A 21,333-nucleotide genomic window follows, 5' to 3' on the forward strand; every position below is an offset into this window, starting at 1 on the left:
TACTTTAAGTCCTCTTTTTTACTGCCAGAATACAAGCCAGAATATGTACAGTAGTTTGTAGCAACAAGAAGGAAAAAACAGCATCCACACCAGTGTTGCACATATTGCCAACAGTGTGACTTACAAATGCATGCAACTGGTTGCTTTGAACAGTATCATATGGTTCAAAATTATTTATGAAGCATTCATACATTCACTGCTAGTTTTATGTGTTGCACAATTTGAGTAATAACAAAATATTTTTTATCTTTCAGAAACAAAATCTTAAAAACAAAAGCCCTAAATTTAAACACTTTGTCACTTTTGTTTATTTTGTTTATTTTTGGAGGTATTACAGGTGTTTGCACTTTCAGGTTTGGCTGTTGCAGTGACATACCACAAACATTGTTAACATCAAAATCCAGCTTATTACTAAAAATCAACTCTGGACATTCTATGCCTGTCATCAGTGATCTGCTTTTCCAGCTTTAGTTTACATTTACACTTTTTCACAGTTCTTGTTGTGCCACTGGCTCCCTACTGTCAACCAACTGAGCGCAAATTAATTTTATATTGATAAAAACTCCTCCTAATATCTTTTCACTTGTTTTCAGTCTTAAAACATTAATGTTGTTTTATCATAAAACAAAGGCATTGGGACACTTCTCCTTTAAACATAAACCTCTTTTTAAGTGCACAGGTTCTTTTTAATACAAATCCACCATGTAATGTTTAATTCTCTGTCATTTATTTTACTTATTCTTAGATTTACCAACCTTTAGATATTTACAGTCCACAGTTACAAAACACTTGCACCCATGACTACTGACCAGTACCTTACTGACGGTAGTTTGGACTTTACTCAAGTATGACTGTCACTATAGCCTTCCTATTTGGGAGTATTCTCTCTTACTCACTCTGACTGACATAGCTGAGAAAGAAATTTGATTAAAATACAAGTGACGTCAGCACATTGTGCACCGTCTGAATGTCAGCAAAGCACTAATTTTCCAACCGCTAGTCAATTTTGGTTTTGCAATATAGTAATCCCTCGCTATATCGCGCTTCGACTTTCGCGGTTTCACTCTATCGCGGATTTTAAATGTAAGCATATCTAAATATATATCATGGATTTTTCGCTGGTTCACCGATTTCTGCGGACAATGGGTCTTTTAATTCAGGTTACATGCTTCCTCAGTTTGATTGCCCAGTTGATTTCATACAAGGGATGCTATTGGCGGTTGGCTTAAAAGCTACCCAATCACAGCATGTATTACATATTAACTAAAACTCCTCAATGCTATAAGATATGCTTCCCGCGCAGTGCTTGTTTGCTTCTCTCTATCTTTCTCACTCTCTCTGCCTGACGGAGGGGGTGTGAGCAGAGGGGCTGTTTGCACAGAGGACACGGACGCTCTTCTACAAAATGCCGCTTTATCGCGGTGCTTCTGTATACTTAAAAGCACGTATTGATTTTTTGATTGTTTGCTTTTCTTTGCGAGCGCTCTCTCTCTGACATTCTCTGCTCCTGACGGCGCTCCTTTGAAGATAAGATATATTTGCTTTCTTTTAATTGTGAGAAAGAACTGTCATCTCTGTCTTGTAATGGAGCACAGTTTAAACGTTTGACTAAAGGGTGTTATTTCATGTCTAGAGGGCTCTAATAATGTTAACAGTGTGGGAGAGTTTATAAGGGCTTAAAATATATAAAAATAACCATACAAACATATGGTTTCTACTTCGAGGATTTTCACCTATTGCGGGGGGGTCTGGAACGCAACCCTCGCGATCGAGGAGGGATTACTGTATGTGGAATCTAAAATGTAGTAATGTAAGTTCATATGTTGTAAGTTCAGTGTGTGTTGTTTCAGCAACATGATAAATCAGTTCTTGAAAGGATCAAACCAAAGAGTTTCACTTGTGTTTAATTTTTGCTAAAATTTAAATGTGCCTAAGTTGTTACAGTTGCAATTTTTTATTTATTCTGTTCTTACTCTATCAAAAACATAGTCATTAATCAGTTAATTACAATGAAAGCTTAATTTGCATTGTTTACTGTTTCTATGTTCAATACAATATATGCTATTTAATAATAAATTCTGTCTTATTTTTCCTTTAGTTGGTCCCCCCTACACATTACACTTCAGAATCAAGTTCTATTCTTCAGAACCAAACAACCTTCATGAAGAGTTTACAAGGTACAGTGAGAAGATTTTTTTTTGCCAATATTCTTTAATGCATAATTTTGGTGTACTGTATAGTTTTTTTTCTTTTATCTGTGTAGTCTCTAATGCACCCACAGTGTTTTTGTAGCATAATGTTAAGAATTTCACATAATATTCCGAGTTCATTCAATCAATTAAGTTGTTAGGTACTTTAGCACTGAAGCAGTGTTTGGTTTTCCAGATGTTTCATGTTCTAGAAACTGAAATGAAATCAGATCAATGAGCAATAAAACTACGGTAAGCCAAGTTAACATTCAGAGAAAAATTCTCTGTACTGTTATTTAAAATACAGTTCAGCTTTTCAGATATGTGAGATTTAATTCTACATCTTTTAAAATTAATTTATATTTTAAGATATCTTTAGAACATGTTGAGATACTGTATCTCAAAATGACCTTGAATGCATTTTAAAATATCATACAATTGATTTCCAAAAATCTCATGGTCACTCCCGATCAACATTACTGTTCTTTGAATATGACTTCCCTTCTATTTCAAGACATAGCAAGATGTGCCAGAAGTTATTTTGGAATATCTTGAAATGCATTTCAGATGTCTCAAAATGGATAGGAGGTTAACCATTAGAGATATAGACATTCAGATATCTTGAAATGACTTCCTTTTTTGATATCCTAAAATGCATTTGAGATATTTTAAAATAAAATTAGACTTAAAAACATTTTAAGGTGTTTCTTGTGGAACAAATACATTTTAAAATATCAGTAAATTAATCTGTTATCTCCAATTGAGTCAATGTAAAGGTATTTGAAATGGATTTTAAGATATGTGAATTAGTTTAAGAGAGACTCTGAAACAACACCCAGATATTTGAAGATATCTGCAATGCACTTTGACATCGATGAAATACACTGTGAAATTGTCTTAAAATGCGTTTCAGGTATGCCATTTTAAGATATCTTCAAATAAATTTTAGATAATTGAAAATGTTTTTAAGATGCACTGTCTTGAAATAGATGCTAATTTGGCTTACCATAACCCTTTCGCATCATCAAATGTTGGGATATGCTTCAGCTTTCCTCCAAACAACCCTGTCCTGGATAAATGGTTTAGGAAATGGATGGACAATAAAACTATATAATGTGTCAGGAAGCAAAAATATATATTTATTGAGCAACAAGTTGTTGCTTATTTATGAAGTGAAGATACAGACTGTATCCTTATCTTATTTTGTGCAGCTAGTATTCTACTTTCTTCAGGTTATTATAACCAGGTTGTAATATTTGAATGTTATTGTTAAACTGTTTTCAATTCTTATCTTAGCAATATATTTACCGACATTTATGAAAAAACTCGTAATCCCGGCCCACCTTAAATTCCTTCACACTTCCCCATCAGTGTCTTTTGTGTTGTAAATGTGTTGATCAGCAAAAGCAGCAAGTAACCAGCTACAGTGGGATGCAAAAGTTTGGGCAACCTTGTTAATAGTCATTATTTTCCTGTATAAATCGTTGGTTGTTACGATAAAAAATGTCAGTTAAATATATCATATAGGAGACACACACAGTGATATTTGAGAAGTGAAATGAAGTTTATTGGATTTACAGAAAGTGTGCAATAATTGTTCAAACAAAATCAGGCAGGTGCATAAATTTGGGCACCGTTGTCATTTTATTGATTCCAAAACTTTTAGAACTAATTATTGGAACTCAAATTGGCTTGGTAAGCTCAGTGACCCCTGACCTACATACACAGGTGAATCCTATAATGAGAAAGAGTATTTAAGGGGGTCAATTGTAAGTTTCCCTCCTCCTTTAATTTTCTCTGAAGAGTAGCAACATGGGGGTCACAAAACAACTCTCAAATGACCTGAAGACAAAGATTGTTCACCATCATGGTTTAGGGGAAGGATACAGAAAGCTGTCCCAGAGATTTAAGCTGTCTGTTTCCACAGTTAGGAACATATTGAGGAAATGGAAGACCACAGGCTCAGTTCAAGTTAAGGCTCGAAGTGGCAGACCAAGAAAGATTTGGATAGACAGAAGTGACGAATGGTGAGAACAGTCAGAGTCAACCCACAGACCAGCACCAAGACCTACAACATCATCTTGCAGCAGATGGAGTCACTGTGCATCGTTCAACCATTGGCACTTTACACAAGGAGATGCTGTATGCGAGAGTGATGCAGAAGAAGCCTTTTCTCCGCCCACAGCACAAACAGAGCCGCTTGAGGTATGCTCAAGCACATTTGGACAAGCCAGCTTCATTTTGGAATAAGGTGCTGTGGACTGATGAAACTAAAATTGAGTTATTTGGGCATAACAAGGGGCTTTATGCATGGAGGAAAAAGAACACAGCATTCCAAGAAAAACACCTGCTACCTACAGTAAAATATGGTGGTGGTTCCATCATGCTGTGGGGCTGTGTGGCCAGTGCAGGGACTGGGAATCTTGTCAAAGTTGAGGGACGCATGGATTCCACTCAGTATCAGCAGATTCTGGAGACCAATGTCCAGGAATCAGTGACAAAGCTGAAGCTGCACCGGGGCTGGATCTTTCAACAAGACAACGACCCGAAACACTGCTCAAAATCCACTAAGGCATTCATGCAGAGGAACAAGTACAACGTTCTGGAATGGCCATCTCAGTCCCCAGACCTGAATATAATTGAAAATCTGTGGTGTGAGTTAAAGAGAGCTGTCCATGCTCGGAAGCCATCAAACCTGAATGAACTAGAGATGTTTTGTAAAGAGGAATGGTCCAAAATACCTTCAACCACAATCAAGACTCTCATTGGAACCTACACGAAGCGTTTAGAGGCTGTAATTTCTGCAAAAGGCGGATCTACTAAATATTGATTTCATTTCTTTTTGTGGTGCCCAAATTTATGCACCTGCCTGATTTTGTTTGAACAATTATTGCACACTTTCTGTAAATCCAATAAACTTCATTTCACTTCTCAAATATCACTGTGTGTGTCTCCTATATGATATATTTAACTGACATTTTTTTATCGTAAAAACCAACGATTTATACAGGAGGAAAATGACTATTAACAAGGTTGCCCAAACTTTTGTATCCCATCCCCCACCCACTGCTGCATCTAAATTCACAAAGAAGGTTCTCAGTGCTCAGTGTTTATCTTGGAGTGAAGTGGCTGGAGTTATAGAGGGCATATAATATGTCACAATTTGGAATACAGTGATCCCTCGCTATATCATGCTTCGACTTTCGTGGCTTCACTCTATTGCGATTATTTTCTCATACACGCTTACGTCACTACGCATGCTCTTTCTGAGAACTTTTATCTAAGCCCTGCGATGGCTCCTAAACGTGCCTTCTGACAATAAAACTAAGCGCCGGAGGAAGATGCTTACTATCCAGGAGAAGGTGAAACTCTTGGATATGATTAAAGATGGCAATACCCTACAAAAGCCTCCTCACGCACATGAAAAGACAGCGCCAGCAACTGCCTATCAAGATGTTCTTCAGCCGCGCACCTAGACACCCACTGCCTACTCCTAGTACTTCTTCACTGAAGACAACAACGCACCTGCTGAAGATACTGCACCACCTCTGAAGACTCTCCTACTGAGGTCGTGCCTTCATAGGTTAGTGATTTGTGTGCAATTAAATGTACAGTACAATAATCTACTATATAAAAGTGTTCGGGATTGTCCTTCCGTCCCGTGAGTGCAAAGCGTAGCAGTATTCCGCTTATTACAAACTTACTACTTACTTACTACGATGTGAGCAGAGTTCTGGTGCTTTCATCGTTCCCTTGCTTTTGTGCGCGATGCACTGGAAAAATAGACAAAATTATGTCTCAGGAAATAATTAATGTTGATGGAGTACAAATACCTCACCGCATAGTAAATATCAGGGGAGATGGTGCTTGCTTATTCTCATCTATAGCTTATTTAGTGCATGAAACTCCGTCTTTAGCGGTACAGATTCGGGCTGACATTGTACGACTTTGGACAGGTACTTGAGGGGATAAAAAAAAAACTTAGGTTTTCGGGAGATGTTATGAATGGACACTTTGCTGTTCTCATTCCCTACACTTACATGCCTGATGTACACATGGAGCGCACAAAAATTGAGGATAAAAGTCGGTCGCCTTAAAAGGCGAGTGCGCCTAGTAATATGATATTTGTAACGTCTAATATATCTTATTTTCTCTTATTTTGTCTAATATATTGGGTAATACGAGTTTAATGGTGACTAAAGGGTGTTATTTCATGTCTAGAGGGCTCTAATAATGTTAAAAAACGTATTTAGAAGGTCATAAACAGGTTTTCTGTACTCTAACTGCGAAAATATTCAATTTATAAATAAAGAATCCTACTTCGCGAAAATTCATTTATCACGGTAGAGTCTGGAACAGATTAACCGTGATAAACGAGGGTTCACTGTACATACATTTAATGTATGTTCTGTGGCATTGTTAAAGACATTGTTAAAACAAACATTTTTAATGTTTTTGTAATAATTGGCAAAATGTAGACATTAAGTGTATAATGTGTGACACCTGAAGTCCAAATATCAAATAAACACTTTCACAAAAGGTACTAGTATAGCAAAACAAGTGTGCTTTTATTCAAGAATATAACTGAAGAAAAAGAAAGCGAATTAAGGTAGGCTATTGATCCGACAGCTTGTGTAGTGCAGTGGTAAGAACTGCTGACTCCTAATCAAGACGTTGCCGGTTTGATCCCAAATTTATTATTTTGAGTAGTGAGCTGTTAATATTATACAATAAAAACATACATTTGATTTGTGTCTGTAACAGTTGGTGTAAATTTAAAGTACTTATTGAAGTTAGTGTTTTTTTTTTTTGTCTGTCATGTTCATGCTCCCACAACCCCTGATCTGACGCTGTTTTCAGATAAAGACATGGTATAACAAACTTGTTTTGTTATACCACCTCTTTATTTGAAAACTGTGTCAGATCTTGTGCTTGAACAAGACAGGGAAAACTGTGGACGTGAGTGACTGGGAATGATTATGGATGTGATTTTTTTTTTTAAATTTTTTTTTTAAAACTCTGTTTTATTTTTGCGTGTTCTTGCTCATGCCTAATTATTATGCACCTTCTGGTCCATGATGTCAAAGCAGCAGTGACAAAAAAGAGAGGCATAGGTGTATATGACATTTACAATAATTAATTTTTTGACCTGTATAGTACATTTCAGAAAACATTATTGCACTAATGCAACATTATATTCATTTGCATACCTTCATGCGGTTGTAGGCAGTGACCGCGTTTGGTGCGTGGTGGTGTTTCTTTTATACTCCAGGAGATGCAGAGGACAGAATGGTACAGAGAGGTTAGTTCTGTGCTACATACAATCATCAAATTCAAATGTTAACAGTTCCCACACACCCAAGGACCATCCTTGCTACATTTACAACATGTGTGCTTATTGCAATGTACACATCTCTCTATGCTATGGTTACTATTACACTGAAGGAGCACCTGACACTGAACTTTCTTTCTTGGGGGAAGCGGAGGTCATGGAACAGAAGCTTGTTGATGTTGCATCCTCTTTTTCTTTTTCCATTGCCTTTTCTTGTAAGAGCGAAGACAAAGTTCCTCTGCAAGGTGAGCCATGAACACACTTCTTTTCTCAGTGGACCACATGCATACCTTGTACAGCATATGTGCGTTCAAATGCACTATTGTGTGTCAGCTTTTATCCTGCCACATCAGAGAATTCCCTGTAATTTCCAGCTGAGAAAAGAAGAGTGTTCATGGCTTCAAGTTTACTGTCGGAGCGTGAATTTGACCTAGAGAATTAAACTGAAAAAAAAATACTATAAATTTACATTGGCTGTTACAGATGCAAATTAAATGTATGTTTTATTGTAGAATATTAACATTAAGAGCAGCTCACTACTTAAAATGATAAATTAGGGAGCCAGCCGGTATGAAACAAGCGACCTCTTGATTAGGAGTCAGCAGTGTTCTTACTGTTGTTCCACGCGAGCTGTCATATCAATAGCCTACCCTAACCCGCTTTCTTTTTCTTTCAGTTATATTCTTGAATAAAAGCACACTTGTTTTGTTATACTTGTACCTTTTGTGAAAGTATTTATTTGATATCTGAACTTCAGATTTCATACATTATACTTTAATGTCTACATTTTGTCAGTTATTAATAAATCATGAAAAATGTTTCAGTTTTAACGATGTGTTTGCATAGAATGTTATAGACAAGGAACACACATGAAATGTATGTATTCCAAATGACGATATACTATTTACCCTCTACAACTCCAGGCACTTCATTCCAAGATAAACACTGAGCACTGGGAACCATCTTTGTGAATTGAGATGCCCCAGTGGGCGGGGGATGGGATAGCAGGCTGCTTGCTGCTTTGCTAATCAACACATTTACAACACAAAAAACGCTGATGGAGAGGTGTGAAGGAATTTAAGGTGGGCCGGGATTATGAATTTTTTCGTAGGCTTTGGTAATTCTAGTGTTAAATATAATGCTTTATTGAAACAGTCTAACAGTTTTATTATATCTTGTATCTTTTCAGATACCTATTTGTATTGCAACTTAGACAAGACATTCTTTCTGGAAAGTGAGTATTGTTTGTGTTTATATACTTAATGTTTCCCACATTACACTGTAAGGTATTATTAAATGCTTAATTTTCTTGTCTAATATATGACATCCTTTCCTTTTTCAGAGTTTAAATTTAATGAGTGTATTGTTCATTATAATCCAGTTTCTTAGCTAAAAATAAAACATTATTAAATTAACCTGTAACCCGTAACACCTTTACAATTACCCATTTCTGAGCAAGACATATTCCCTTGTTAAAAGTTTGAGTGAATTTTATCATTTTTAACTATAGCACAGGAAGGGCACACTATAGTTAGTTCTATAGCTAGAAAAAAAAGTTCAAAAAAAGAGTAAGCTGGTGCACAATAAGATGTATAAGATCCAAATTGATATTTGAATATAGGATGCCAGCTGAGTGCTGTTGGCAGTAGCACACTGTCAAGGAATACCATTTGGGAATTAACTAAACTGATTCTCTTTTTTGTACCCTTTTATAGTTGAAGCAAAAATGTAATGCCTGTGAACTGAAAAGTATGTTTCAATATACCTTTTTGTTTTAGGCAGTATGTGACAAGTCATACCCAGACTGGGTGTGAAATTGGAGTTTGGCAGAGGTAACTAAACTGAACATTTCCAAAATTGGAAAAAAGTTCTGTAAAAATCAGATGTATTGTAGTAACCAAAAGAAAATGAGAAATATAGCATCAATTGTCTGTTATCTTTAAAAATAAAAGAAAGCCAGCTTTTACTTACTGAGAAGGGATGCTTCTAGATTAAGACAGCAGCATGTCAGGGATTTTAGGTTCAAGAGTGATTTTCAAGCATTAGGGTTTTTGATTAATCTGTTGTTAGTTCAACTGTAGGTCCAAAAGTGGAGCAGTGGGGTACAGAAACATCTGTCCCAAAATGGTCATGAAGATTTATGTTTAAGAATCAAAAGGGTGTCTGTTTTCCTTTTGATTAAAGTCCCCAACAACTTCAACTCCTTGCAACGGCACATAAACTTGTTGAAACGGCAGTGTGGTCATCTGCCTCTCTTCAGTTGTGCTGCTGGTAACGAGGGCGCATCACAGGGATTATGAACACTGTGTTGTCAAATGTCACAGCTGGGATGTTGAGTGCTGCACTGTTGTGTGTTGCATCAGAGGCATTCAATGGTAGTCACTTTTAAGCAACCAGGTAAACCTCCTTGTGTGGAGATGCAAATGTACAGGTCTCTTGTCTGTTTTCCTTCATTGAACTGGAAATGCAATCTGCATTCCAGGTGTGGGTCTCAGCTTCGAGAGTCTCACTCCAACACTGCTTCACATCACCTCTACTTGTGCTATGCTTCCACATTGTTACCTTCTTCTCATATCTCACTTGAGGTCAGAGGCAACACAATCAGCCACACTTTTTGGCCTTATCTGTGCACCCAAGCTAATAGACATTAGCAGATGGAGAAGCAGTGGTGAAGCTGCAGAGATGGGAGTCTCTCATATGTCTCTTCAACTACCCCCCAACCCTAGCCCATACTGTTGCTGCAAACGACACTCTAAATTATGGATTTGAGACTCTCCAGCAAATCCTCTGAAGAGCCAAGCAGGTCTGTTTTAGGTATCTGATACACATGGCACATTTAAGTTGAACTGTAAGTCTTTTCTTCCAGCCTCTGACACCAATTCGCTACTCTTCACATGGCTCTTTGAATTGACTTGCTATCTTTTAAAAGGACTGCTCACCTTTTGCTGCACTAGTTGGAAAAGCATGTGACTTTGCACACTGCCATTTTTTTTAGGCTTTCTTGCCAACGCCTACTTAAGTGACTAATAACTGGCTGATGTACATTGTCAGTGCTGCTGCAGTATGAAGGGAATTAGTACAATGGATTCCAGGTATTAATTTCAAATATATTGTTCAACGAGAACATGGGGACACCAACAGAAACTTGTTAAGGTCAAATTTTGCACAAATGTTATGAAGTTTCCTTTATACAGGTAATGATAGATGTATGGGATAAATTAAGAACGAGTATGGCAGAATGTGGTATTTCAGTACACTTCAAAATTGTCTTGATGTTATTTTAGAGAAAGTAGGTGAATAGAATTGGCAAAGTTGTTGGCTGAATGGTTTGTTCTCATTAAAACTGTTCTAATAAGCACTGGAGTAAAATTGTCCTGGATAAAGTGGTAAATGATGTTCTGTTTGTTAAGGTTTAACTGTTTATGAAGTAGATTTTAGAATGTCTAATTTTAAAAACACAGCCAAAAATCAGTCAGAAAAAAGTCAAATGTTCTGAATGCTTACCAAACATTTTTATAAGTAAATTTGTAAAATTGTGCTTTTTATTGTAATATTGCAAAGCTAGGGTGCATATACTATAGCTGCATTTGCCACATTAAATCGCCATGGTTTGATGATGTCACATCACAGTAAACTGTGGTCGTGTCAATCTATTAATTGCACTAAATAACAGCATGTATTAAGAAAATAGCTTCAAAATGCTTGTACTAGTTGTAACTGTCATAAAATAACATAAAATTCATAAACTGAAAAATTGCCAATACATCACAATCAAGAATACACAAGGAAAATAGCTTGCAGCATTACCATAACTACTTTAAAAAAAACTAGAACAAGTAAGACAGAAGTAAATGTTTTGAAGTTTAGTTGTCATAGCAAAACAAAAAATTTAAACATACATGAAAGAAAACTGACTAAAATGCAACCCCCTCACTTAATTTCTATTCGTTGTTTTGCCTTCCTCACCAATGTGCCATTCAACTTTTTAAGTGATATGTTGGTACTAGTATTAAATGCATATACAATCTCCCGTCTCCCATACAGATGCACATATCATATATTGAAATCTTTTTCCAGTCTACTCATGACTACATAAGAGTAGATTAATAATAGGTTTCTAGATTAATTACATTTAAAAAAAAAAAAAACAAACAATAGTGTTTCTTTTCTCTCGTTCCTCAACACCAAAAAATGCAACCTAGTTTATTTTTGCAATACCTGTATTTATTATGTATGTATTGTTATTCAGTAAATTGCAACATTTATTAAAAGAATGAGCTATAAAATGGTTGCATTAGATGTAATTGTCACAATGGTGAATTTCATGAACTGAAAAATCTTTTTAAAAATTAAATATTTCAACAATAGTCACTCACAATTGTAAAATAACAGGTGGTGATCATAACACATAGTACACTGCATATTTTCTTATCGCAAATATCTTCAGTGACTGACTACTATTTATTTTTTTAATTAACAATACTTACCCATTAGCTGTCAGATGTATTAACCTTGTGACCGTGACAGTTTTTAATGTGGGGCACTGCCCACCCCAGATATTTTAAAAACTGTACTTAAATTGATTAGGTAATGCAAAAGAAGTATGAAATAAATTTATTTGCATCGCATGCCTGTTGTCAGCACATGTCAACATCAATTAAAATTGGTTCCAATTTGTACTTGTTTCATTTCTGTTTGAATACAGTACCTATATTTCCTTAGTAAAGGGCATAGGTCAAATGAGAGTGTATGAAAGTCCTTGATCTTTTTCCAAAGCAAGTGTCCTGAGGCTGCCCATAAATTGGTTGCTTTCAGATTTTTCTAGGAATGCAACTCTCTGCACCTGGCAAACTCCCACATTTATTATCAATGAATTAGTATTGTTTCAGGTTTTTTTTTTTATTTATATAAATCTAATGTGTTTGGACTATTGTTGATGCACTATTTCAAGTTCATGACATTGGTGGTTCACATTTCTCTCCCATCATTAATGCAACTACAGATGAGCGAGTATGAATTTACGGAGAACATAACTTCAAGTGGAATTTCACAATTCAAAGAATTTTTATTTTTTAATTAAATACCTCTTCATAAATCATTAATTTGAAGAAAAAGCATATAAGGAGCTTTGCCCCTTTTTTTGCTTTCTCTGTTTGCTTTTCCAAATTGTTCCCCCATCATTGTCCACAACGCTTCAACAAGACCCTAAAGCATCTTTTTTAAAAGATTGAAGTGACATGAAAGTAGCTGCAGTCATCTACAGCAGGCATGTCAAACTCACTACCATTGGTGGGCCGCTTTGACTGCCGTACATGTGACAGCAGGCCGCACTGTAACAAATACTATTACAGTGATCCCTCTCTACATCACGCTTCGACTTTCGTGGCTTCACTCCATCGCGGATTTTAAATGTAAGCATATCTAAATATATATCACGGATTTTTCGCTGGTTCGCGGATTTCTGCGGACAGTGGGTCTTTTCATTTATGGTACAGTAATCCCTCTTCGATCGCGGGGGTTGCGTTCCAGAACGATAGATGAAAATCCGCGAAGTAGAAACCATATGTTTGTATGGTTATTTGTATATATTTTAAGTCCTTATAAACTCTCCGTCACTGTTAACATTATTCGAGCCCCCTAGACATGAAATAACACCCATTAGTCAAAAGTTTAAACTGTGCTCCATGACAAGACAGAAATGACATTTCTTTCTCACAATTAAAAGAATGCAAACATATCTTCCTCTTCAAAGAAGTAAACATCAGGGGCAGAGAATGTCAGAGAGAGCGCGCGAGAGTAAAGCAAACAATTAAAAAATCAATACGTGCTTTTGTGCTTTTAAGTATGCCGAAGCACCGCAATAAAGTGGCATTTTGTAGAGGAGCATCCGTATCCTCTAGGCAAACAGCCTCTGTGCAAACAGCCCCTCTGCTCACACCCCCACCGTCAATCAGAGAGAGTGAGAGAGACAGAAAAAAGCAAACAATCAAGCACCGCGCAGGAAGCACATCGTATATCATTGAGGAGTTTTATTTAATATGTAATACATGCTCTGATTGGGTAGCTTCTAAGCCATCCGCCAATAGCGTCCCTTGTATGAATTCAACTGGGCAAACAAACTGAGGAAGCATGTACCATAAATTAAAAGACCCATTGTCCGAAATCCATGAACCAGCGAAAAATCTGTGATATATATTTAGATATGCTTACATTTAAAATCCGCGATGGAGTGAAGCCGCGAAAGTCGAAGTGCGATATAGCGAGGGATCACTGTATATGCTTCCTCAGTTTGTTTGCCCAGTTGATTTCATACAAGGGACACTATTGGCGGATGGCTGAGAAGCTACCCAATCAGAGCATGTATTACATATTAACTAAAACTCCTCAATGATATACAATATGCTTTCCGCGCGGTGCTTGATTGTTTGGTTTTCTATGTCTCTCTCACTCTCTCTGCCTGACGGAGTTGGTGTGAGCAGAGGGGCTGTTTGCACAGAGGCTGTTTGCCTAGAGGATACGGACACTCCTCTAAAAAATGCCGCTTTATTGCGGTGCTTCGGCATACTTAAAAGTACAAAAGCACGTATTGATTTTTTGATTGTTTGCTTTTCTGTCGCGCGCTCTCTCTGACATTCTCTGCTCCTGACATGCATTCCTTTGAAGAGAAGATCTATTTACATTCTTTTAATTGTGAGAAAGAACTGTCATCTCTGTCTTGTCATGGAGCACAGTTTAAACTTTTGACTAAAGGGTGTTATTTCATGTCTAGAGGGCTCTAATAATGTTAACAGTGTGGGAGAGTTTATAAGGGCTTAAAAGATATAAAAATAACCATACAAACATGGTTTCTACTTCGCGGATTTTCATCTATCGCGGGGGGTTCTGGAACGCAACCCCCGTGATCGAGGAGGGATTACTGTATACTATTATGCAAAGTTACTGTAGCTTTCTTTCCAATACTGAAAACTTAAAAAAAAAAAAATGTAACACTTAAGGTTTAAAGAAAAGCAATTTATTTCCATACACTCTCCGTACAACAGCGTACAATTAGAGTCTTAGCCTCTTAACTAGGTCCTTATATTATTATATTATATTCATTGCTTATATAGGAATCTTACAGTATGAGATCTATTTCTTTTGTCCCGACACTTGGCATCTCTTGTTAGTAAACAGTTTGTCAATATCAGGCTTGAAATCTTAAGCAGCTGCAACTTTTATGAGGGATGAAAGGTGTTCGACAGTAAGTCTTGAGCGATGTGGGGTTTTGGTAGCTTACATTAACAAAAACAATTGCTCACAAAGATAAGTGCTTCCAAACATAGACAGTACTCTCGATGCCAACTTACCGATCTGCACATATGAGGGTGGCAGGTAAGCATACAAGCCTGGCACGCCAACTTTGTTGTATTTTGCCTTAAGAATAGAATCTGACTGCAGTTCAATCAATTCCATTTGGATATTCTCAGGCACATTCTCAACGTTGTAAGAGAACAGCGCAAAATCCTGTTTGTGTGAAATGAAATCGCGAAAACGCTCACTGAATTCATTGCTCAGTAATACATGTTGGAAAACAAATCCTCCAAAAATCTAATTTTACTTTACTAAGTTTACTTCAAAGTTAATATTGAAAAATAAGCCGATATGCAAAAAGTCCCCTGACCTACACTAATTATACAAACTCAAAATCACAAAAATCTGTTAATAAACAACTCGCCAACTTCTCGCGTCCACTTCAGATCTTCAGCTGTAGCCTGCACTAACTGTTTGTTACAATACTAGCACAAAATTACATAAAACTAGAGGAAAAAAAAGTGAAAATATGTGAGCTATTACTACTTGTGATGGTCAGTTCTGCCCAGTGGCAAGTGCCGTAGCCCAGCCAGTAGTGTAGCCCAGTGGTCCGCAACCTGTTTGACACCAAGGACCGCTTTACTAGAAGCAAATTTTTCCAGGGACAGGTGGGTTGTTGGAGGTTGGAGTTTGTAGGATGATTATGGGTGGGTTTGTAGGGCAGTTTTATACACAATTTACATTACATTTCTATTATTATTACGTTATAATATAGTAATAAAAATTATACAGCTTACCATAATGTAGAATCAGTGAGAGCCCATGGTTTGTTTTCCTGCAACCAGAAGATCCCATCTGGGGAGGATGGAAGACAGTGACACGCGAAGTGTGTTGCTTATGTTCAGTCTACTCCGTAATCTCGTTTTGGTTGCTGTCACTGCAGAAACGTGCATCACAAAGATAGGAAGTTGGAGATGGAAGCAGCTTCAGTAGCTTCTTTCGCGTTAGTTTAATCTTCTGCTATCTACAAGTTATGCTGACAAGAATTTTTCTCAGCATTTCCTAGCAATAATGCACTTTCAGAGTGCAAATGATGCCCAAATCCAATGACTGAAGCACTGCAATTGGGTGGGAGGAATTCAACGTGAACATTATCTAAATGCGGAAGCATGTTGTGGTCAGCAGTTATCCTTTTCTTCTTCTTCTTCTTCATATTTTGAGGTTTCTTAACTTTTTTGGGATCTGGGTATCCAGAAACCTAAAAATACTTTGTTGTAAAACTCTCTCATTGTGGTCTCTCTCCTTTCTCTGCGTCGCTGCAAAGCCCCGCCCGCCTAGCGTTCTTAAAAGTGACCTCAGTGAAGGTGGCAGCCTTTTTGCTGTAGCCCTTCACTGAGTTAGTCTCCGTTGCTGGCAGTTCTCGATAATCGGCCGCAGCCTAGCACTTCAGTTTTGACTTCGCGGCTGCAATTATACTAGCAGATGACGTTTCTGCTACCGCAATGCCATGGGAGAACGTGCTTTTGTCAGAAGGCAGAAGTATGAAAAGTCAATAAGTAATGCCGAAGATGCAGAATGATTTAATCACAAACTATAGCAATCATTTTGTACAAGTTTAGTGCTAACTAGGATCTGTCATGCGGGCCGCGTGTTTGACATGCCTGATCTAGAGCAGTGTCTTTCAATTATTTTGCCGTGTTACATAGCAGTGTAGTACACCTGGGTCTGAACCTGAGAAGGGCAACCTCCTTGGGTGGTCAAGACCTATCTGAGGAGGATGGGACTACCTGGAAAAGCTGGCATAAAAGCAGCTCTGTAATTTCTATGTTGCAGACAGAGCACTTTGAGCACTTCAGATGCATCTCCAGGCTTCTAGAGTCCATTTGCCTTGGGTGTATGGTCGCCAGCAAGCCTCATTAGTGGATAGGGGGCAAATGAGTTGCCTGTGAGGCAGAAAGGGGTGGGCAAAGCAGTTTGGGGATGCCACCAAAGTGCTCACTAATTGCTGTGTCTGTGTTCACTGATCTTGGGACTGCTTTTTTACTGGCTTCTCCAGTAGTCCAGCTCCTTTGCCCAGTTGAGCACATGTATGAGATATACTGTATATATGTTTGTAGTTAGTAAGATAGCTGTGTGCCTTGGGATAATTTTGGCTACAAAAAGTGTGTCAGTACAGAAAAAAGATTGGGAAACACTGATATAGACAATAATATGATGCCAATTTTTTGGCAGACTTAGTGAAATGACTCAATTTAACCAGAAAGTAATTGTTTTAAGATGTGGGAGTGTGTTGATCTTACAATATGAATCTGTGCCCAGGTGAGGTAAGCTTGGCAAACTTGCATAAAACTGTGCAGAGTTACAGCAAATGTAGAATAGTAGGAATAACCTACTAAGAATGACCCCGTTCTTTTGACACCCACTGCACTCCCAAACCTACCTGGAAAGGGGTCTCTCTTTGAACTGTCTTTCCGAAGGTTTCTCCCATTTTTCCCTACAAGGTTTTTTTGGGAGTTTTTCCTTGTCTTCTCAGAGACTCAAGGCTGGGGGGCTGTCAAGAGGCAGGGCCTGTTAAAGCCCATTGCGGCACGTCCTGTGTGATTTTGGGCTATACAAAAATAAACTGTATTGTGCTGTATTGTAATAACTCTATGGGTGTGGTAAATGATAAGCTGGGATGCAAGACTTGAGAAACGTCAGAGGACTAGTGATTGTATGATGTGGATTTACGGAATACAGTGGAAATAGCCAAGGATTGGGCACTGTATTAGCAAAGGTAGAATAAGATTTGGATTGGACTTCTGCTTAGGATGTGTTATAAGACAGATTGAAGTGCACATTTTTGGAAGGTTATGGCGGTGGGTGCAGACATATTATAGTGTGGGTTTTGGCAGAATGGGGAACTGGGCAAGTTGGCATAGGATTGGGTAATTTAGAGAGGGGTATAGTATAAAATGCTGATGCAGATGCACCTGTTCATTTCCACATCTATAGTGCAAGTTGTGGGAAGAATAAGGGGACTGTGGAAGTCACGGACTGATGTTTTGGAGCACAGTAGAAGTGGGAAAACTGACATCAAACTGGGCAGCATGGTGGAAAAGGTATAATACATTTTAGTCTGTATTTGGCATATGGATCTGGTACTGGACAGGCCAAGATGTGCACTATGACAAGAACGAGCATTTGGAATGACAAGATAGTTAGATAGATGTGAAAGGCACTCTATAATAGGCAGAATGATGTTTAAGGATCTCTATAATAAGTACTGCTTCAGTTTGTCCCCCAAAAACTACATCCTCTTACCCACATTTTTTTTCACCAGCTGACACTCCTCTTGACATTAGAAAAACTAACAACTTAGTAGAGAAAACTCTTAAGTGTTTATGGTAAATTAAAAAATCAACCAGTAAGAGAGAACTCTTAAGTGGTTTTGGTAAATTAGTTGTTTGCGGTCTTTCAGAAGATGACTTTTACAGACTTTACTGTGTTATATAGGTGTGTAATGTTTTATTTTATCCGTTTCACCAAGCAGATTCTATGTAATTACATTATTATAACCATAATTGTTATGTGTCCATTTCTCTGTCATTAATGGTTCATTACTAAGTGAACTGTATGTGCACATTGAAATTTGAATCAAATCTCAGTTTTTCTCTTTCTTTATCCTTACAGGTTAAAATGCCCATATGATGTTTCTGTAGAACTGGCTGCCTTATGTCTACAGTGTAAGTCAATATATGTTGTTTGTGTCTGAAACAGGAAGTTTATCAACTTGGTAACATTTTGCTATATTAAAAAAATCACTGATTTTCTGATTTTAATGTGCGTTTGGCTGTGTACAGTTTTTGTAGTTTATTTTGTGTTTATTATATAAATGAGCCTACAAATTATGAGAAGTTTGGTTTGGAGTATTGTTATGGACTTTTGTGGTGCTGCAGAGCAGACCCTGAACTAATCAGGGACCAACAAAGGCCCAGGTAATTCTTTCATTATCAACAATATAATCAAAGACACAGATACAAAAACCTGAAGAGTAGCAATAACAGAAAAATAAGAGACTGCTGATCTGGACCACCACCTTTATACACTTTCTAATCTCCCACTCTTTTTTTTCTTAAACTTCCCTGATATTTCTCTAACATCTCCTTGTCTGACAAGCTCCTGTTGACCATAAGCTCTCTGAGTAAGGTCCTAGATTCCATTTTAAGCTGAGTTCTGGGAGTGCTTTCAGAGGTTTGTCAGTGTTTTGATGTAACACTTTCAGGACAGATTGAAACCTATAAAACTCTTGAAGCTTCCCTACTGTAACTCTACCTGACTGTCCCAGATAATCCTGGCTACTTGGTTATAAAAGGAGCAGACAGATCTACAGAAGCCTGAAAGACAGTAACAGCAATTGACATTGGGGGCTGAAATGGTATTCTCCCTGCACGTCTCAGTAACCTTCTGATATGTCCACGTATAATATTACAACATAATGCAGGTTGCTCCACTACGAGTCACACCATTACAATTGTATATCATTAAGAAAATGCCCAATAATGAAACAAATTAAACGAGACATGTAATTAAGTGACATGATAGTGGAGTGGTTACTTAGAATCTTACTCCAAATCACTGTCTGTTTAACAGCTTGCATGCTGTCCCCCTATCTGAGTGGCTTTTTTTCCTGGTACTCTTGTTTTTCTCCCACATCCCCTAGATTTTCATGTTATGTTGTTGGAAATTTTTTACTGGTCCCTGTGAATTAGCATTTTGTCCTGATGTGGTGGTTGTTATGAGCACAGATCTTCTGAGATAAGCATATTTTAATGTGACTATGCAGATTTGAGAATGTTATGTTGCATTTAAAATAGGTTTTGGTTCCACTAGTGTCATTAAGAGTATTAGACCAGGAGATGAAATTAAAGGGAGAGACCAAGAGAAGCAAAAGATTCTTGAATCCAGCTATCACAGTTGATTTTCTTTTTGAGTCCAAAGCTTCAGCACATTTGTATGCATGCACAGCCATCATTTATACTAACAGCATGATATCACATGTGATGTCAGTGGCAAATCACATGGCTGTTAGTAGTTGATACTGCTGACAAGCATATGTTATATTTTATGTAAACAGCATAGAAAATGGCAGCACCTGTGAGAAAAGATGCTACAAAATGGTGTCACAGGGATGTCAAAGTCACAAATCTTATTAATATGAAAAAAACAGACTCCCAGCATATATCCATGCCAAGATGAAGAAAGAAAATATATAAAAATTAGGCAATACTAATTAACAAAGAATAAAGTATGGTCCGGTGGCCAAGGAGGACAGATAAAACTAAGAAAAAAAAAAAAAAAGAACTCCAGAGGGCCAGAGGAAAAAAAAAACAAAAAACAAACCAACAAAATCTTCACAATTTCCAAGGCCATGAGACCGCCCGGTCCCTAGACAAACCGTTAAACAGTCTACTTGTATACACTAGTGTCTACCGCTACTGTGACAAATTTGTGGGTGGGAAACCTTCATAGTTCTAATGAGAATACTGTACACCGAGAAATAATGCTACTCAGTGACTTTGATCAAATTCTTAAAATTAATTACCTTAATTAATCGATACAATGCAAAAAATAGTGATGGGTTTATGTAAATATTTTTTTCCTATGTTCTTATATAGTATACTTCACTGAACATACTGTTTGCTCAGACTTGCACAGATTTACAAGTGTTAACAATGTATTGTGACCATACTTTTAGTTGACATGACATGTGGATTATGTGTTATGATTAATGTGATATATTTTTCACAAGGTTTTTTTTTTTATATTGTTTGCTGCAGTTCATTGTTGGTGTCTAGAGACACCTTTTCCATCAGCAGCTTTATTTCTGTTCTACATGAAAACCTAAGGTTAATATTTGTTCTGTGCCATTACTACAAACTATACAAGGTAACAACAACATTTATTTATATAGCACATTTTCATACAAATGTAGCTCAAAGTGCTTTACATGATGAAGAAAAGAGAAATAAAAGACAAAGTAAGAATTAGAATAAGCAACACTGATTAACATAGAATAAGAGTAAGGTCCGATGACCAAGGAGGACAGAAAAAAAAAAGAAAAAACTCCAGACGGCTGGAGAGGAAAAAAATAAAATCTGCAGGGGTTCCAGGCCACGGGACCGCCCAGTCCCCTCTGGGCATTCTACCTAACATAAATGAAACAGTCCTCTTTGTATTTAGGGTTCTCTTGGAAGGACTTGATGATGATGGTTATGTAGACTTCTGGCTTTTAATCCATCAATGTAGGACATCATGGTGCTTTGATTAGGTGGTGATGGTGCAGATCACAACCACAGAAAACCGGGAAAAGAAACAGAAGAGAGAGTAGGGGTCAGTATGGATTTTAAAGCCACCATGAATAGTTATTATAATTAATTGAACACACAGAGAGTATCAGGATTAAATGAAGGCAAAGTTATCAGAAAGCCATGTTAAAGTAATGTGTTTTTTAGCAGTGTTTTAAAGTGCTCCACCATATCA

At 37.3% G+C, this 21,333-nt stretch overlaps 1 protein-coding gene across 5 annotated transcripts in view; it reads left to right on the forward strand.

The window, feature by feature from the left end:
* The window catches only part of epb41l4b (erythrocyte membrane protein band 4.1 like 4B), a 404,010-nt gene that overhangs the window by 142,347 nt on the left and 240,330 nt on the right, over nt 1-21,333 (forward strand). For all 5 annotated transcript variants that reach the window (XM_039737615.1, XM_039737616.1, XM_039737617.1 and 2 more), the window contains exons 4-6: nt 2,099-2,177; nt 8,711-8,755; nt 18,484-18,536. In XM_039737615.1, coding sequence (XP_039593549.1) covers nt 2,099-2,177; nt 8,711-8,755; nt 18,484-18,536 — 177 coding nt within the window. The remainder of the gene's footprint in view (nt 1-2,098; nt 2,178-8,710; nt 8,756-18,483; nt 18,537-21,333) is intronic.

The sequence above is a fragment of the Polypterus senegalus genome, chromosome 15 (assembly GCF_016835505.1).
Source record: "Polypterus senegalus isolate Bchr_013 chromosome 15, ASM1683550v1, whole genome shotgun sequence".
Lineage (NCBI taxonomy): Eukaryota > Metazoa > Chordata > Cladistia > Polypteriformes > Polypteridae > Polypterus > Polypterus senegalus.